The sequence below is a fragment of the Rana temporaria genome, chromosome 3 (assembly GCF_905171775.1).
Source record: "Rana temporaria chromosome 3, aRanTem1.1, whole genome shotgun sequence".
NCBI classification, from domain to species: domain Eukaryota; kingdom Metazoa; phylum Chordata; class Amphibia; order Anura; family Ranidae; genus Rana; species Rana temporaria.
In genome coordinates, this window is record NC_053491.1 from 342,039,089 (window position 1) to 342,057,870 (window position 18,782).

At 43.3% G+C, this 18,782-nt stretch overlaps 1 protein-coding gene across 1 annotated transcript; it reads left to right on the plus strand.

Moving 5' to 3' along the window:
* The first annotated feature begins 3,436 nt into the window (after positions 1 to 3,436).
* Positions 3,437 to 6,287, plus strand: LOC120930487 (posterior protein-like). Its single transcript, XM_040341667.1, has 2 exons — positions 3,437 to 4,637; positions 6,184 to 6,287. Exons 1-2 carry the CDS (start codon positions 3,437 to 3,439, stop codon positions 6,285 to 6,287), a joined length of 1,305 nt encoding a protein of 434 aa, XP_040197601.1.
* The last annotated feature ends 12,495 nt before the right edge of the window (positions 6,288 to 18,782 follow it).

Genomic DNA, 18,782 nt, shown 5'->3' on the forward strand with positions numbered 1-18,782 from the left:
AAATTGGATTGGCAGGGGGGTGTAACGTTACGCCGGATATTATTTGAGAGTTAGGATCTCAACTGCGGAGACTACTCAGTTTCGAACCCAGGTTTCACTCTCTTGTGTGCAGAGAGTTTGGAATCCTACCATCACAGTCTCAGTCAAGAAACATGGTGCATATTCCTTCATAGGCGCCAGTGAAAACTCAAACAAATAAGTATAAAGTCCAGGTAGAACTGATACTAGTTAAATGTAGAAGTAGCCGAGCATGCATGGCATGTAAATAACCTTAACGGCAAAGTCCTCAAAGTAATAGGTAGTATATGTGCACACAAAAACATTTGAGAAGGAGGTACTTAGGCATGAAAGACTTCCGTTTAAATTTGGTGACTTAGAATGTAGAAATCATGGCAGGATCCTTATTAGAAGTACCAAACATAGAGAGACTATGGCTGCAGCAATTCCTGGTACAGTTAGCATACATAATTAGCAGGCAGGGCAGTTCACAGGATAGAAATGCATAACAACATCAGGGTACTTGCAATACTGAAGTGAATGATGCAGGCATAAGGTCAGGCTCCAAGGGTCCAGACGGGTAAGGCTAGTGAAGAAGGCAGTGGAGACTCCTGGTCCAGGTCAGGAAGCTGAAGTTCAGAGCAGGTGCGTCTGGATACTCAACCGACAGAGGTGTTGTGTCAGCCAAAATAAAGGAACACTTCCTGGTTAGTGCTAGGAGCTTAAATAGGCCGCCCAGCAGCTTAACAGGAAGTCACAGGCTAATTAGAAAGAAGGAAGTAACTATAGTTGAACTTCGAGTGAGAGACTCTTCAGGAAGAAGGTTTGGGAAGGAAGTAACGGATGAGAGTTAACTGGGAAAGAAGCACAATTGTATTTGGTGCAAAATTGTTCGTGAGACGTTACATAGCCCCCCCCCCTCTAGGGAGCGCCACCGGAGCTCCAACCACAAAACGGCCGAAGACTCTGGAAACACTAGAGCTGGAACGTCGAACTAGGACAAAGGATTCCGGGTACGGGTTCAGATACAGGATTCAGGATTCAGATAGCAGAGACGAAACTCCGCCAGATACAGGTTCAGATAGCAGAGACGAAACTCCGCCAGATACAGGTTCAGATAGCAGAGACGAAACTCCGCCACATACAGGTTTAGGTACAGGTCCCGGTCGGATACAGGTTCAGATACAACCGGTTCTATACATGGTACAGATGCAGCAGTGTCTCTGTAACCCATCCTCAATTTTCTCCTTGGCATTTTTGTCCCAGTATACTATCCAAATATGTCATAATCATCTTCATGGTGACTCCTGCTGGACGCCAATCACCAGAATCTATGAAGTTGCCACAAGCCCCAGTGTCAATCATGGCCTCAATGGTGATCCTCTCGTGGTCCCACTTCAGTTTTCTTTCTGAGGAGCGGGCAATTGGAGAGGTTGTGGTCAGAACTGGCACAATACATACATACATTTTGAACCCTCCTTCTTTGCCTTTCTACTTTGGACAAGGGTCCCCTGTCAGAACTCAGATCCATGGGAGTATCCTTAGGGGGAGACTTCACTCTCCTAGGAGGTGGTGGAGTGTACGTATTGGAACGTTCTGTCCTTCTTTCCCGTAGCCGTCGGTCAATGGATACTGACAGCTGCATAAGGTCATCAAGGGTCGTAGGTAAGTCTAGACGAGCAAGTACGTCTTTGAAGGCTTCGGATAAACCTAGGCGGAATTGGTTCCTGAGTGAGATATCATTCCATAGCGAGTCACGACAACAACATTTAAACTCTGAGATATAATCTTCCACAGGTCTCTTACCCTGTTTAAGACTCCTGATGGTGTTCTTGGCAGATAATTGTTTATTGGAATCCTCATAAAGGAGTGACATGTCATCCAGGAAAGAATTGTAGGAACCCAAGAGCTCCCCTTGCTCTTGGAGGTGAGCGTCTGCCCACGCTCTGGGTTCTCCCCTGAGGTAAGAGATTAGAGTAAGTATCTTGATCCTGTCAGAATAATAGGTACGAGGCCTTTACTCAAATATTAAGTTACAGGAACTGATGAATTGACGAAAAAAAATTCTGTTCCCAGAAAAAAGTTCAGGAGGGGAGACCTTGGGTTCAGGTCGTTCTCTGTAAGAGGCAACATTTGGGCTAGTATTACTGCGCAGAGCCTCATTTTCCAATCGTAACTCATGGACAGTAGCAGTAAGGGTATCTACCTGTTGTGAGAGACCCATTAGGTGAGAAGCAATCTCCCCTGGATCCATTTTATTGGTTCCTTTATTATGTAACGTTACGCCGGATATTATTTGAGAGTTAGGATCTCAACTGCGGAGACTACTCAGTTTCGAACCCAGGTTTCACTCTCTTGTGTGCAGAGAGTTTGGAATCCTACCATCACAGTCTCAGTCAAGAAACATGGTGCATATTCCTTCATAGGCGCCAGTGAAAACTCAAACAAATACGTATAAAGTCCAGGTAGAACTGATACTAGTTAAATGCAGAAGTAGCCGAGCATGCATGGCATGTAAATAACCTTAACGGCAAAGTCCTCAAAGTAATAGGTAGTATATGTGCACACAAAAACATTTGAGAAGGTAATGCATAGATCTTAAAGTATGTGTGTGTCTTAATAGGCGTAGATCAATGAATTCATTTATGCAGTAGATAGAAGGAACCTGTGAATATCTCTTGAGATTATTAGTTTGGATCTTATTAGATAGCCTTGTAAAATACAGCAGATTCTACAATTGGCGCCCGAACAGGGACTGTGGTAACCCTAAAAGCCACATAGAACCTACAGGACAGAAGTGCTCAAAAATACAAGGCAGCTGATAGGACGGTATGTGTGATGAGTCTTTCCTATGTATATGCAAAAGGGTTTAATTGTTTTGAATGACATCGCGTAAAAGTGGTAATGAATGAGAATAGTAAAGGCTAGTACAACGGTTTGTGTTTTTTGTTTTTTTTTTTGTTTTTTTTTATTCGTGAGTTGTAATAGCTAAGAGAATTTAGTTTGGCTCATTACTCGGGGCAGTGTGAGAGGTACGTTTGTTTGTGCGGAAGTGTGTGAGATCCAGGGATTGTCATGTTGTGTTAGATGAATTAACATGCCCAATGCGCTGTTGTGTTAAAGTTTGAACTATAGAACACCATTTCTCATGTTTAAAGAGCAACCCCCCCCCCCTCTCTGTCTTTGACACAAGTTAATTGAATGGTGGGTGTGGGTGATGTGTGTTTTCTCAACTGCTGACAGCCCGACCTTTCCAGGTCTTTGACATGCAAATGATCTGAGCCAAGGAAACATATGTAATGGTGAATACATTTTTTTGTGGGGGGGAAAGTGCAGTTTAATTAAAGGTACGTGTTAAATAGTTTTGTCTACAGGGTGTAGGTGGCTAAGTGTGAGAACATTAGTACTAAAAGAATTGTGTGGATTGTATAGTTGCAAAATGGAACTTGTGTATACATATGTTAAAAAGCATGCCTCTGTGAGTTATCATTCATGTGCAGACGAACCTCTTAAGAGCCAGTGTAATGCACTATTATCTCAGTGTCAGCAACATAATGCCAGATTAGTGGGTAAACAGATAAAGAAAGTGGAAAAGGAGAGATTGGCTAATGAAATCGCAGCATTGATTAGAATAAAGGTTCTGTCGGAGGAAATGGGAGGGAAATCGGAAGCAGACAGTAGACGTGCTGCTGAAGATGTAGGGAGATTCAGTGAGCAACTTCGAAAGATTGCAACAACATCCAGTAATGAGATAGAGAAATTGCAGACAAAAGCAGATAGCATGTCGGCAATAAATAGGGGTCTAGAAGAGCAGCTTCAGATGCAGAGAGCGGACAGTCAGATGAAGAGCAAACTTTTAGAATCATTGCAAATAAAGTTGTCAGAGATGGAAGAGGTGGTTATATCTTTAGAAAGGAAATTAGCAAAGGCAAACTCCCAGCTTCTTACTAAAGAGCAATATATTGTATCGCTCAACGAGCACAAGGGCTCATGTGAATTGGCCAGTATCTGCACAGTCACTGAGGAAAAGAGCCGTTCTGAAACACAGTCAGATATTGCACCTATGGCTGCAAAACAGAATAACAGTGTGATTACAATCCAAGAGAGACTTACGTTATGCCAGGTTCTGGGTGAATTTAACAGTCTGGAATCACCAATGAGCCTGTCCAATAAATTTGAGGCTCTAGTACTTAAATTCCACTTGAATAATGAGGATGCATGCTCTCTTCTGAAAGCATGGCTACCAGGACCTGTGGTAGGCAAGTTGTCGGCACAGGTTAATGATAACTTAGCAGATGCAGAAGTTCGGAGGAGAGAGTTGCGACGTATTGTAGACAGTCGTGATAATGGTATGAGTGATTTGCAACGAATGAAATTTAGGAGAGGAAATGACCCGATATTATTCTGCAGTGAGTATCTTGCATTGTATACGAAAGTGTTCAACTGTCCTGACTTATTGGAGGATGATGCAAGTTTCATATACTCAATGGCCAATAAATGTTATGTAAGCTACCCTGCTAGAATGGCTCTGAGAAATGCTAGATCCTACCAAAATTTTGTTAATATCCTGCGAGACTACTGTCAGGAGTCCAGTCATAGGGAATATGGGTCAAAGGCAGATTTATCCCTAAAAAGCAGAGGTACAGGAAGGCATAGAGAGCTCAGACATTCTAAATGGAGTGGATCCCTTGGGATTGCTGGCATGCAGCAGGAAGTGCCAGAAATACAGGTATCTGCAATAAAACCCCCCCCCCCAGGGTAAGAACAGCCTACCTCAAAAGTCTGATATGGAAGGTAGCAGCCAGGACACAGCACACAATTCTCAAGAGGAGATAATAAATGACAGCCAACGCCCTAATTACAGTCAACAAGACTGGATGAACATTCCAATGGGTGCCCCCTGGGCTAATCTACCGTTCTGGCTTGTATGTAATTGGATGCAGATGGCATTGCCACTTTTCCTGTGCAATATGGCAAAGTTTCACAATACTGCCTGCTTAGTATAGGAAAATATGGCAATTGTTCCCCCCTGCATTACAAAATGGCAAAAGGCTTGAGGGACTTAAAAAGTCGATTGTTGTGATAATTGTGCATAATAACTGTCGTTGTGTTCCTTTTTCTAGAAGCCAGGGAAGACGTTAAACTGGTTTGGATACTAATGTTTTTTTTTTTTTTGCAGATCCTACAAGTGAGAACAACAGTGGGCAAATTTAACAGAAAAGGGGTTGGGTTATTGTAAATGTATAATCGATTATCACATGGTACCATGAGCTCATTAATTAGTAATTGTTTGCAAACAATGACATTTTTTTTTTTTAACGATAGTCAGAAATTGATGGATGATAGAGTTACAAGTGAGGTTACAAATGATTGTGATGAAGTACAGATGTTTGTTTTTGTTTTTCCCATTAACTAATTCTCTTCCAGATAGAAATGAGCGCTTACTCTCCTCAGGAGGAAAGTCCATGGATATCTTTAGTTAAAAGTTGAGTGTTTGTCATTGTTTGATGGTGGTTGTCTTACCGTATTGTTGTGTGTTGATGGCCAGATTTTTAAAAAATATATATATATATAATTCTTTTCCATAATTTGTAGCATAATTTTTTTTAATACATTTTGTAATTTTTTTATTATTTTATTAATTTTCATTTCTAATTTTGTTCTCATTTTTCATTTTTTTTTTTATTATTACATTTTTTTTATCATTATTAATTTTCATATTTTTCATTTATTTTTTATTTATTTTTTATATAATTTTTTTTTTTATTAATTTTTCATTTAAAAAAAAAAAAAAAAAATTCTCTCAATTTATTTTTTTCTCTCTTCATTTGTTTATTACTAGTGTTTCATCTATTTTATTTTTTGTTTCATTCAGGTGGAAAGAATTCCAATATTTTGTGATTTATCCACCTGAAAGGGGGAGTAGTGCATAGATCTTAAAGTACAGATAATGCATTGTCTTTTTTAAATGCTTACAATTTTGAATTTTTGAGAAGCAACGTTCACATTCAGTTTTTTATTATTTTAGATTTTTGCTTGTACCATGGGGATCCATTTTAGAAGGGGTCATCCGAGAGGAGTCATGGTTGTTTTGATAATGTATTCAGAAGTCAGGAACACTAAATTACTGTGTTATGAGATATTATGCGATAAGAATTTGATTCTGCCCTTGTTCTTTAATTCCAGAATCTTGGTGGAGTGAAATTGGAGAGGATTCTGGAACAGAGATGAAGAATGTTCATCTGGTTGGCAGTTCGTCTGTGCCATACCACACCGAAAATTTGTTCTGATAAACGTTCAGGAGAGAAAAGATTCAGATTAATACTTGAAATATAAGGTTTCTTTTTCTTAAGGACAATTTTTGCACTAATACTGAATCTGAAAGACTTTGCCCAACAACGAGACGCGTGAAATGTTTTGCCAAAGTGTCTCCTGTCATGTATGAATGCAAACGGACTTGAATACAAATGCAGTGGGTTGGAGGTTGGGGAAGGAGTATAACGTATCCAATCCTTCAGAACAAGAGTTGCAAAATATGTTTTTTGTTTATTAGGAAAGGAAATGTTTTTGTTTGTTGTTTAGATGTATTGACATAACTGAATATGGTGCAGGTACCTAGGAGGCTGGCACTTATGCATAATACAATATCTGTGGGCCAGACTAGAGGGTGCCAGGTGATACATTAATGGGGTGAAAGCGTCCTCGTAGGGACGGTGTCTCAATCTTAGTAATCCTATAGAGAAGCTCTCGGTTACTGGACATGTGGGAGATACACCTAATTGATGTCTTACCTGAGAGGTTGAAACCCTGCATGGGTAATGCCAGTGACAGCAATAAACTCTGGCTACCAGGGTACAGTATGCCGTCATCACATGGTGCTTCAGCATCTCACAGTGGTTGATAGAATCCTAGTACCCTATATGTGCTGAATATACTCTGAATCATATGCAATATATTTGTCGCTTGCTCTCAGAGATGTGCGGACACAGAGTGAGGTTCAGGGCGCTTATCTCTGAGGAGTAACCAGAAGAGGAGGAGGGATGTATTCAGCACTATATTGGGGGGGAATGGGACCCAGTGTAAAGTGGCTCAAGATTTTGTCAACCAGGGTGAGAGGTTGATAGACAGTGTGAGATGGTATAGGATAGATATGTCAGGGGCTCTGGCGTGCACGCAGCGGCAGGCGGAGTTATCGACCAAGCTGATTGTACAGTCTCTCTATGAGGGGCAGTGGCCTGATGAGTTAGCATCACCGCTCAGTAAGACTTTGCAAAACATGTCTCTTACAGTAATCCAAAGTGGTAATCGAATGCCTGGATGGGCTGTACTGGTTCGGATTGTGAAAGGGTGTGCTGTATGAGCCATGTACAGAAGTGCAGACTCGGTCTGTATATTGTGTGGCATCAATGGGCTTACTGACTGGGGATTCTATCTTGTTGCATGTGTGGCTAAATGACCCACATGTGGTCAGAGAGTGCAGAAGTGGGGGGGCAGGTCTATATTTCCCTCTGTCGAAAGCATGACCACGATGTCCTCTGCATACCAGGTCGATACACAGTACTCTGTGTTCGGGATGGAGAGATCATTGCTGGGAAGGAAGCACCTGGGTATTATTTATGACGTAGACAAGTTCGTCCTTGTCCTAAAGGATACCAAGGTAACGTCAGTCATGTAACAAAGGTATTTCTGGAACCTAACGGTATGTAGAGGTGCAGGATACCCTGGGCATGGTCACTGGAATCCAGTCACAGGGATAGAATTGTGTGGGTTTTGGTGTCATTGTTTGAGATTTATATGTGTTGTTAGACTCAAAACTTATAGAAAGCTCTCCTGCTTATCAAGTTGAGGGACGAATTGACGGTGGGGTTTCTTCGTACAAATTAGGGACTTTGCTGCCAAGTTAGATCCCTGAGGTACCGCAGACAGGCCAAGTTGCGGTAGGTAAAACCACTGTGAGCAAGCCTGCATAATCCCGACCCGTTATTACAGTAAAGAGATATAGAAGGTTGGGAGCGGGATATGTAATTTGATGGGTCACATGCATATATGTAGATATTATGGTAATGGATTTATTTATGTCATGGAGTAGTGTGATAACTGTGTATTTTAGGCTAGTAAGATGGGCAAGAAAAAGGCCCTCCTTGAGACTCTGTTTCTGAAAGCTGGTTAATATGCTGCTCTGAGTGTGTGCTGGTGAATGGTGAGTGAATGGACACCCCTTGCCTGTACTGCACGCTGTCCTGAAGATGGTAAAAAGAAGAAGAAGAAGATACAGAATGGTGACAGGGGAGCTGTCACGGAAGAATGATGTTGGTGCGTCACCCAGTAGCAAAGCGGCATGTGTTGAGAAGCACAGCTCGTTAGGACTGTTATGGACTGTTCCATGGGAGATGGTTCGGAAGCCTATGTTGAGAGGCGCAATAAGGTAAAACCATTAAGGGCTGTTCCATAGGTACTGGTCCGGAAAAACAGGTTGGGAAGCCACCTGCGTTAAGACATTTATGGACTGTTCCATAGGAGCTATTTCACATGTTGAAGAATGAAAGACTGTTCCAGAGGTACTGGTTGGGAATCACATGTTGAAGTTAGTTATGGACTGTGCCATAGGAACTGTTTCTGAGGCGCATTTTGAAGAACGCGACACATTGAAACAGTTGAGGACTGTTTGGACCACATGGACTGTTCAATGGGAGCCGTGGCTGAAGAAGGGTAATATGCGCCTTTCAGGCGCAAAGCGGCATATGTTGGAGTACAGTCAAAATAATCTGGGCTAAAGAGATCTGGGTTTACAATGGAATGACACTTGATCCCATGGTTTAAGTGAAGCTACAGAGGAAGTGGGCCCCCTGCAGTTTGCACTGCTGTGCTACAGGCTTCAAAGAGTTTTGTGATAATCAACTGCAATACCTCCCCCCCCTAGAGGAGAGGATGTTTTGGAAGTGCAGCTGATTGGATAGGCACATATGGGTGGGGTTTTGAATGAGTATTGAGTGAGTGGGGCTGGATGGCAGAGCTCTCTATTCTCTTGGATGTGAGGTGAGTGAAGATCTTGGCTGGCCAAAAGCTTCATGGAAACCTGGTGGCCATCTTAGGTCTAAGACATGTGGCCATGCCAAGGCCTTCTCCCGCTTTCTCTCTCCTCTTGATACCGGCCATGGGAGCTCTAGGCTCACTGCTGACCGGCTGATTTTACAGATGTGATAAGTAGCTATGAATTTCTCTTGTATATGTATGTATATTATAATGTTTTAATGTGTGATATCGGACTATCCTTATTTTCTTGGGAATAAACACAGATGTTCATTTTTACCAGCAGCAGTGCGTGTGTTTGTGTCTTAATAGGCGTAGATCAATGAATTCATGTATGCAGTAGATAGAGGGAACCTGTGAATATCTCTTGAGATTATTAGTTTGGATCTTATTAGATAGCCTTGTAAAATACAGCAGATTCTACAGAGGTACTTAGGCATGAAAGACTTCCGTTTAAACTTGGTGACTTAGAATGTAGAAATCATGGCAGGATCCTTATTAGAAGTACCAAACATAGAGAGACTATGGCTGCAGCAATTCCTGGTACAGTTAGCATACATAATTAGCAGGCAGGGCAGTTCACAGGATAGAAATGCATAACAACATCAGGGTACTTGCGATACTGAAGTGAATGATGCAGGCATAAGGTCAGGCTCCAAGGGTCCAGACGGGTAAGGCTGGTGAAGCAGGCAGTGGAGACTCCTGGTCCAGGTCAGGAAGCTGAAGTTCAGAGCAGGTGCGTCTGGATACCCAACCGACAGAGGCGTTGTGTCAGCCAAAATAAAGGAACACTTCCTGGTTAGTGCTAGGAGCTTAAATAGGCCGCCCAGCAGCTTAACAGGAAGTCACAGGCTAATTAGAAAGAAGGAAGTAACTATAGTTGAACTTCGAGTGAGAGACTCTTCAGGAAGAAGGTTTGGAAAGGAAGTAACGGATGAGAGTTAACTGGGAAAGAAGCACAATTGTATTTGGTGCAACATTTTTCATGAGACGTTACAGGGGGAAGCCTCCTTATATACCTAGAGTCAGCCCAGCTGGAGGAGTTGATGGGTGAAAGAACTGAGTATGTACTACTAGACTGTCTGGGCCTTTGAGGGGGGGTGACCTTGGGCCTGGGCTAGGGTGCAGGGTGGAGCCCTCTATAAAGTCATGGAGGCTCAGAACAGGAGGCTCAGGAGGAGCAGGAGAGGACAGCAGGAACTGGTACTGCCAGGCAAGTCTTCAGGAGGGAACCACCAGTTGCAGCCAGGAGGGCTGGTGAGTGACATGTGCAGTCAGGAGGACTGGAGAGGCATGCCAGAGAGAACTGAGAGAAAACAGTCAGAGCTGGGTGTAGAGCCAGTAGGAAAGATTGCAATTGCATGGGCAGTGAAGTTGATCAGGTGCAGCCAGGAGGGCTGGCAGGGCCTGAAGAGGACTGACTGGGAGCAGTAGTCCACCTATAGGACAGGTAGCACAAAAATACTTTCTATTTTCTGCTACACCATAGGGGCCCGCGGTCCCTGCCTGCAAAGGGCAAGTTACTTGGGCCTGGCTGAGCCAGTGTCAGGCCTGAACATGTGCTTGCTGCTCCTGGGAGATCAAGAGTTATACAGAAGGGAGAGAGAAAGAGCAATAGTCTGCAAGCAAGAGCTGTGCAGGAGGAGATTGGAGAAGTTTTGTGTACATAGTTGTTCCCGATTGACTGATATACAATTTGCTGGGCATCTCATAATCCCCTTACCCCATCCAAGTTGAGTTCCCTAACAGAAATAACAAAAACAAGCACATGGACTGTTTACTGCCTGAGAGTGACTGAGGAGTGAATGCCGGGCAGGGTGACAGGTGGGCCACATTACTTAACAGCCCCTACAGGGGTCCCGCTACATAGATACACTACAAATAAAACCAAACTCCAGCTCACACTTTATAATGAGTGGGGTACAGGCAGTACACCTGTAAGGGACCCGGAGGTCTCCAGAGGCTCGGATGGCAACCCCCCTTTTTTTGTAAGGGGCCCAGAGTTTGTTTTTATTAAAGGGCCCAGAGGTCGACCCCAGGGCCCCGGATGGCAACCCCTTTTTTTATTTTTTTTTATATATTTTATTTATTTATTTTTATTAAAGGGCCCAGAGGTCCCCAGGGACCCGGATGGCAACCCCCCTTTTTTTATTTATTTTTATTTAAAAAAAAAAATATTATTTTATATATATTGTTTTATTATTTTTTTGTTTTTATTAAAGGGCCCAGAGGTTTTTTATATAAATATATATATATATATATATATATATATATATATATATATATATATATATATTATTAAAGACCCGGATGGCTACCCCTATTTATATATATATATATATATATATATATATATATATATATATATATATATATATATATATATAATTTTTTTTTTTTTTCTTGCAAGGGGCCCAAAGGTCCCCAGGGCAACCCCCCCAATTCGTGGCACCCCCCACTTCTCAATTCACGGCCCCCCTTCGTGGCCCCCCTTCTCAATTTTCTCAAGTAAGGGGCCCCATAATTCCGGATGGCGGCCCTGATAATCAGTAACAGCAAACTTTTCTTGTTGACCCTTTTGAGATAAAGGTTTTGTATGAATAAATACAATCTGATCAATTTGATCACCCCTGCGAGTGTTATGTGGTTTGTCTCATCCACTTAAACTGATACATTTTCCTGGAGAGCTTGTGAAAAACAACAGACTGGCTGGATCACCAAATGAAAATAGAAGAATAAAGCATAGAAAAGGAAACTAATGCAGCCATCACATTTACGGTAAGTTGCAATATCATACATTTTAGCTTTTGGGTTTAATACTGCTTTAAGCCCTCTAAAGAACTTCCAACAATTGAGACACTTACTGCTGCTGCATTCTGTAGACCCTTTTTGTGGACCTAATGTAACTACAGGTTACGGTGACCCCATCAAGTTTCTTGACAAAAGCCTCGTACACACGCTCGGTTTTCTCGGGCAGAAACAGCAAGAAAACTGCTGGCATAGCTTTCTTGCCGAGTAAACCGTGCGTGTGTACAAGGTTTTGAGGTTTCTCGTTGAGAAAACTGCCCAGAATCTCGACGAGAAAAATAAAGAACCTGCTCTCTATTCTCTCGTCGTGATTCTCGGCAGTGTTTTCCTGCCGAGAAACCAGAGCGTGTGTATACTTACCTGTCTCCATGGAAACCTGCGCATGCTCGAAATGACTTTGACGCATGCGCGGTAGCTTCCAAGGCATAGGTAGGGTGAAGCAAGATGGTGGCGACAGCATCGAATGTGACGAGCGCATGCTCGTCGTCGTCGATGACGTCACAGCGTTCGTACCATTCAAAAGAACAGCGGTTCTTTTGAATCGTACATGTGTACACTCGGCCGCCAAGAAAATCTTGCCAGGGATCTCGTCAGGAAAAACAATGTTTTTTTTCCTGACGAGAATCCTGGCCGTGTGTACAGAAAAAACAGACTGGGGGGGCTGCATGAATCAAAGCAATTGTCCTCTTGTATTCCTTCAAAACACTTCTGTCATCGACTTGGCAATCAAATGGGACACCAACCAAATAGGCACTCAGAGATAAAGATGAAATGGGCATCAGAATTCAGGAAGAGCTTCTGATTGGACAACATAATAGTTAACCCATTTGTCCTCATGTCCATTTCAAAGAGGTAAAAATGTACTTAAAATAAAATTAAGCTTTTGTTTAAAAAATTGCTTGTATTATTGGATTACTCTCAAGGGCTGCATAAAATGCTTCTAATAGAAGACATCAAGGAATGATTAGCTTTTAAAGGGTAAAGAGAAGAACATATATTATGTACAATTAGATGTTGTGTTAAAAAACATGTCCCATTACTGCCCGATAGATACCTTTACCTCCTGTAAACAAGCAAATGTAATAATTACAGAGCCATTGAAAGCACAATTACTTATTAGCAAATGTCTGTCACAGTTATTCTTTCCGGCTTTTAAAAAAAAAACACAGCTGAGACTGGTAGTGAAATGAAGCGAAATATTGATTTTATGTAGATGTGGATGCTTGATCAATTTAAAGGCAATCAGGGGTTAAAGGTTGTTTAGGGCAGCTGTGTTTCTGGGAAGGCAACCCGTTTCGGTTTAAATTGGCCACCTGTGATCAATGATTGACCGTTAAGTTCATTTTTAGAGATGACGGAATGTCAAGTATTGTGAGCGCCTAGCCATTGGTTTCAGTTCTTAGAAAACAGAATAGCCAGGTAAGGTGAGGTCATGTAGGAAAAATAATATATTGGTTGCAGAGAAAAGGGCTGTATTAGCAACTAGTAGAATATTTCACTCTTTGATCTCTTTAATCAACAGTGTCTTAAAGTGGAACTACACCCAAAAAAGGCAATTTTTTTTGGAGGGGAGGGAATGGGTACCTAGTTTTGACAGGTACCCGTTCCCACTTCCTCTTTAATCGGATCATTCACAAAGTGCAGCATGGTTTGCACATATACAGTGGCCACCTGGCTGTGAAGCCCCAAGAAGTCAAAGCTGGCTGTCCACAGTTAACATTACCGGTGCCGGAAACCATTGAAGAACCAGACCGGGTGAAGATAGTGGTGGATCCTTGTTCAGGCGAGTGTCTGTTTATATAAAGTCAAAAGCTACAGTTTTTTAGCTGCTGACTTAATTTTTTTGCAGAACTGTCTGAAGAATTATTTGAACTGCTTATGGACCAGCTGCACAGATATACTGCGGCAGGTTGGCTCCCCTGCGCAAATCGCGGTCATGGTACATCAGCCACTTTAAGAGCTCTAGGGGGCGTGCGCGTGTCTGCCGGGCACCCGCAATTGCTCCTGTGAGAGCCAGAATGGGGATATGTCAATGTACCCAGACAGATCTCTGTTCTGTCAGGAGAGAGGAGACAGATCTGTTGTTCCTATGGATTAGGAACAACGATTGGTCTCCTCCTCCAGGCAGTCCCACCACCCGACAGAAACACTATCTAGGACACACATTTGACCCCTTGATCGCCCCCTTGTGTTAACCTCTTCCCTGCAAATTACATTTATACAGTTATCAGTAGCTGTATAAAGGTCAATGGTCCCAAAATAGTGTCAAAAGTGTCCGATGCAATGTCGCAGTCCCACTAAAAATTATGATCACCACCATTACTAGTAAAAAAAAAATTATAATTAAAAAGCCATAATTCTATCCCCTATTTTGTAGACGCTATGGGCCAGATTCAGAAAGGAGTTACGACGGCGTATCTCCAGATACGCCGTCGTAACTCTGAGTGTGAGGCGTTGTATCTTGGCGCCTGATTCAAAGAATCAGATACGCCAGAATTTTTTCTAAGATACGACCGGCGTAAGTCTCTTACGCCGTCGCATCTTAGTTGCATATTTACGCTGGCCGCTAGGGGCGCTTCCGTAGATTTACGCATAGAATATGCAAATGACCTAGATACGCCGATTCAGAAACGTACGTGCGCCCGGCGCATTGATATACGTAGTTTACGTAAGGCTTTTGTCGGCGTAAAGTTACCCCTGCTATATGAGGCGTAGCCAATGTTAAGTATGGACGTCGGAACAGCGTAGAATTTAACGTAGTTTGCGTAAGTCGTACGCGAATAGGGCTGTGCGTAAGTTACGTTCACGTCGAAAGCATTGACTATTTGCGACGTGATTTTGAGCATGCGCACTGGGATACGTTCACGGACGGCGCATGCGCCGTTGGTTAGGAGCGTCAATTACGTGAGGTCACGAGTCATTTACATACAACACGCCCACTACCAGCCTACTTTGAATTACGCAGGGCTTACGCCGGCCCATTTACACTACGCCGCCGTAACTTAGGGCGCAAGTTCTTTCTGAATACGGGACCTGCCTCACTAAGTTACGGCGGCGTAGTGTATCTGAGATACGCTACGCCCGCCTAAAGATAGGCGATTCTATCTGAATATGGTCATATAACTTTTGCATAAACCAATCAATATTCGCTTATTGTTTTTTTTTTTACAAAATATATAACATTTTTTTGATTATATTTATTATAGCAAAAAGTAAAAAATATTGTTTTATTTTTTCAAAATTGTCATTTTTTGGGGGGTTTATAGAGCAAAAAATAAAAACCTGCTGAGGTGATCAAATACCACCAAAAGAAAGCTCTACATGTGAGAAAAAAAGGACATACATTTTGTTTGGGTACAACGTTGGGTACAGTGCCGTATCGCAAAAAAATGGCCTGGTCATTAAGGGGGTGAATCCTTCTGGTCCTTAAGTGGTTAAAATTGAATTATGACTTCCAAGACCTTCCCAGTGAATTCCACCTAATGCAGCTTCCTATGATGGTTTGACAACAGGGGGTGCATTGCTCCTGGATTCAGAGCAGAGTTGCCACCCTCACAAAGGTCTGCTTGCGCTACAGTAAGATACAAAAAAATGTTGAAGGGTGAGTGGCTATCGGCATTGCCACTGCTGGTTCACAAGATTATAGCATTTCATTCACACCTCATCCTCCCCACTGCTTTCTGGATTGACAGTGCTGAATCCCTCTCATTGTAATCAGTGCAGTGTCTGGAAAGGGGAGAATGCGAGACACTAAGGCCCCTTTCACATTGAGGAGTTTTTCAGGCGGTACAGCGCTAAAAATAGCGCTGCTATCCCGCCTGAAAAACTCCTTCACTGCAGACTCAATGTGAAAGCCCGAGGGCTTTCACACTGAGGCGATGCGCTGGCGGGAGACAAAAAAATCTCCTGTCAGCAGCATCTTTGGAGCGGTGAGAGGAGCAGCATGTATACCGCTCCCTCCCATTGAAAACAATGGGAAACCGCGGCAATACTGCCCGCAATGCGCCTCTATAGAGGCGCATTGCGGGCGGAATTAACCCTTTATCGGCCACTAGCGGGGGTTAATACCGCACCGCTAGCCTCTGATTCCCGCGGCAATCCCGGCGGTATTTTTAGCGGCGTTATACCGCCACCGCGGCACCCGCCCCAGTCTGAAAGGGGCCTAATTGTAAACAGGTGCCTACAGAAGGATAATTGTTTTTCTCTATGCTGACTCATGTTCTGCAGTTATCTGGGTAAAGTCTGCTGTCTTTCCTATGAAACTGTTACAATGTTAGTGTAGTCATGCCCCCATAGGGGTTGCTGTGTTTAGTGGTTCACCCATCACCCTGCCCAGCCAAACGTCCATCCCAGTCACTCGGGGAGAGAAAACCAGTCCATTGCTTGTTTTGTTTATTTGAGGGGGGTTAAACTTGAATAGGGATTTGGGAGTTATGGGATGCCCAGGAAAATCTAGTGCAAAGTTGCTTAGGACTCCTATATACACTCCTGTATATACATTTCACTCTTCTCTCTCCAGCACAAACACTTGCTGCTCACCATTTCCTCCTCCAGCACTTCCCTTGTTGCAGACTGTCACTCCTCCAGACTAGCTAGCACCGCATGGGTAAGTCTGAAACTACTTATGACAGGCCTCAATGAACTGCCTTTTGCAGGCAGGGCTGGGCCGTGGGCACCTGTGGTGTGGAATACCAAAAAAATCAAATAGTGGTGTTGCGCTCCCTCATGAAATAATATATAAACCTAGATATATGAATGCAGAGAGAATAAATTATATAAAATTATATAAATAAATATATAAAGTGCTGCTGTGCTGAAAACAAGTGACCACAGGTGCAATGATATAAAGTGCAATGATAATACATATTAAAAAATTGATAATAATTAGAATAAAAAACAATGCATGTAAAATTAGAAACAAATGGAAATAAAGTCCATTGTGAGTGTAGCAAAAGGTGCTAAAGTGCTGGCGAATCTCAGAAGGGGAAAATCAATTCCTCTGGATCCAGGGTGCAGAGTGTAGTGTTGCTGGTGCTCTGTAACAGTAACAGGTGGCACTGTGACTTCTGTGAGAGGTGGCTCTTCGGTGTAAGTAGCACCCGTGGGTGTACTACCTTCTTACCTTACTATAAAAGCAACAATCAGCGCACAAATAATACAGTTAAACTAAAAATATTGCAAGTTGAACACAAAAAAAGGTAATCTCGACCTCAAATGTAGCAAATGAACAAAAAATATGTAAGTGCAGCGCAATGAAAGTCCATATAAAAATAACTGAAGATGACACCCAGTGATACAGCGAAAACTCTTCAAACGAAAGTGATGTAACCTACACCAACAAGAGAAATGCTTCTTTACCAGATGGGATGGACCATTTGCATTAACAACTGGTCAAAACAGCTTGGTCTCACCATAGGAGAGAAGACGCGGATGGATCCAGCAGAGTGGTATGTAATCTGATCAGATGGGATGGGCCATTAGCATTACCAACTGGTCAAAACAGCTTGGTCTCAGCATAGGAGAGAAGATGCGGATGGATCCAGCAGAGTGGTAAATAATCCGATCAGATATGAAAAAATAACAGAAAACACAATCTCAGTGTAGACTGTTTATATTTTATTCCAAGGGTAAAATAGCTCAGTATACAGAAAAAATCCTGGACTGGACAATAGGCACAGGGAAATCCACTGGAGGACTACCGTCTGGTATAGCGAAAAAGATTAAAACCATAAAAAACCCGCAAACGGCAATGGAAAGGACGCGGGTGACGTCACAAAGCTCCTCCCCCCAGTTGGGGATTGACATACCTCCCAACATTTTGAGATGGGAATGAGGGACAACTACTAGAACACATATGTAGGCATAGGACACGCCCCTTGTAATACCCCCTCAAAGGAGAATAACCCCAAAAAAGTTCAATAAATCCTAAGGGAGTGATTCTTACTGTAGGGGGGCGTGGCTGTAGACGTGATGTCACTGATCGTCGTTCCCTATATCAGGGAAGAGACAATCAGTGTCACTGCCACACAGAAGAACGGGGAAGGTGTCACGTACCTGATGGGAGACTGAGATGACGAGGTCGGCCTCTCTTGTATCTCCCGCCCTGGCACCGCTGGAGATGAAACAGAGGACACCGAGGGACAGGAGGAACACGAGTGCCTGCAGATGAAGACTCCGACAGCAGTAGCGGGAGGTGCGAGCCGGGATGAGTAGGAGGCACTCCGCGGGAGCAGCGACACTGGATATCAGATGAGGTGTAGTTCCTGGAAGACTTGTAGCAGGAAGTCGCAGGAAGTCGCAGGAGCAAGTCGCAGACACTGGGGGGTTGCCAGGGCTCAGCACAGGAAGCAGATGCGGGGTCATACAGAAAGCCGGGTCAAGTGGAAGGCGGGCAGCGAGGTACCAAGCAGCAGGCGGTATCAGCGTCAGGTGAATAGCCAGGATCAGAAACCGGTAGTCAGGGGATAACAGAGTTCAGGAACGGAGTCAGGGCAAGCCAGGTTCAGCAACAGGAGATCAGCAGGGTAACAGCAAGATTCAGGGTATCAGGGTACAAGCTGAAGACCAGTCAGCACTGCCTGATGGTCAGAGCTCTCTTTAAATAGGCATCAGGAAGAATCTTCCTGTCACATGATGAGCCTATGGCTCCCATTTCATCTACTGGCAAGATTGCCAGTACTTCTTCTATGGCCATTTCTTCTACTGGCAAGATTGCCAGTACTTCTTCTATGGCCATTTCTTCTACTGGCAAGATTGCCAGTACTTCTACTACGGACATTTCCCTGACACTCCGTCCTTTCCTTACATTGCCCCCCCCTTACGGGCAGCCTCTGGATGCCCCTCAGGGCTCTCTTCTCTGGGTGGCGTTGAAAAAAGGCTTGCACCAATCTTGGTGCATGTATGTTAGAAGCCGGTTCCCAAGAATTTTCTTCCGGACCGTAGCCCTT

Bases quoted from the DNA above. Each gene is read 5' to 3' on its own strand.
- LOC120930487 (XM_040341667.1), top strand. From the start codon at position 3,437: ATGGAACTTGTGTATACATATGTTAAAAAGCATGCCTCTGTGAGTTAT. The intron at 4,638-6,183 runs GTACAGGAAGGC...CTTTAATTCCAG, and splicing joins TTTATCCCTAAAAAGCAGAG to AATCTTGGTGGAGTGAAATT.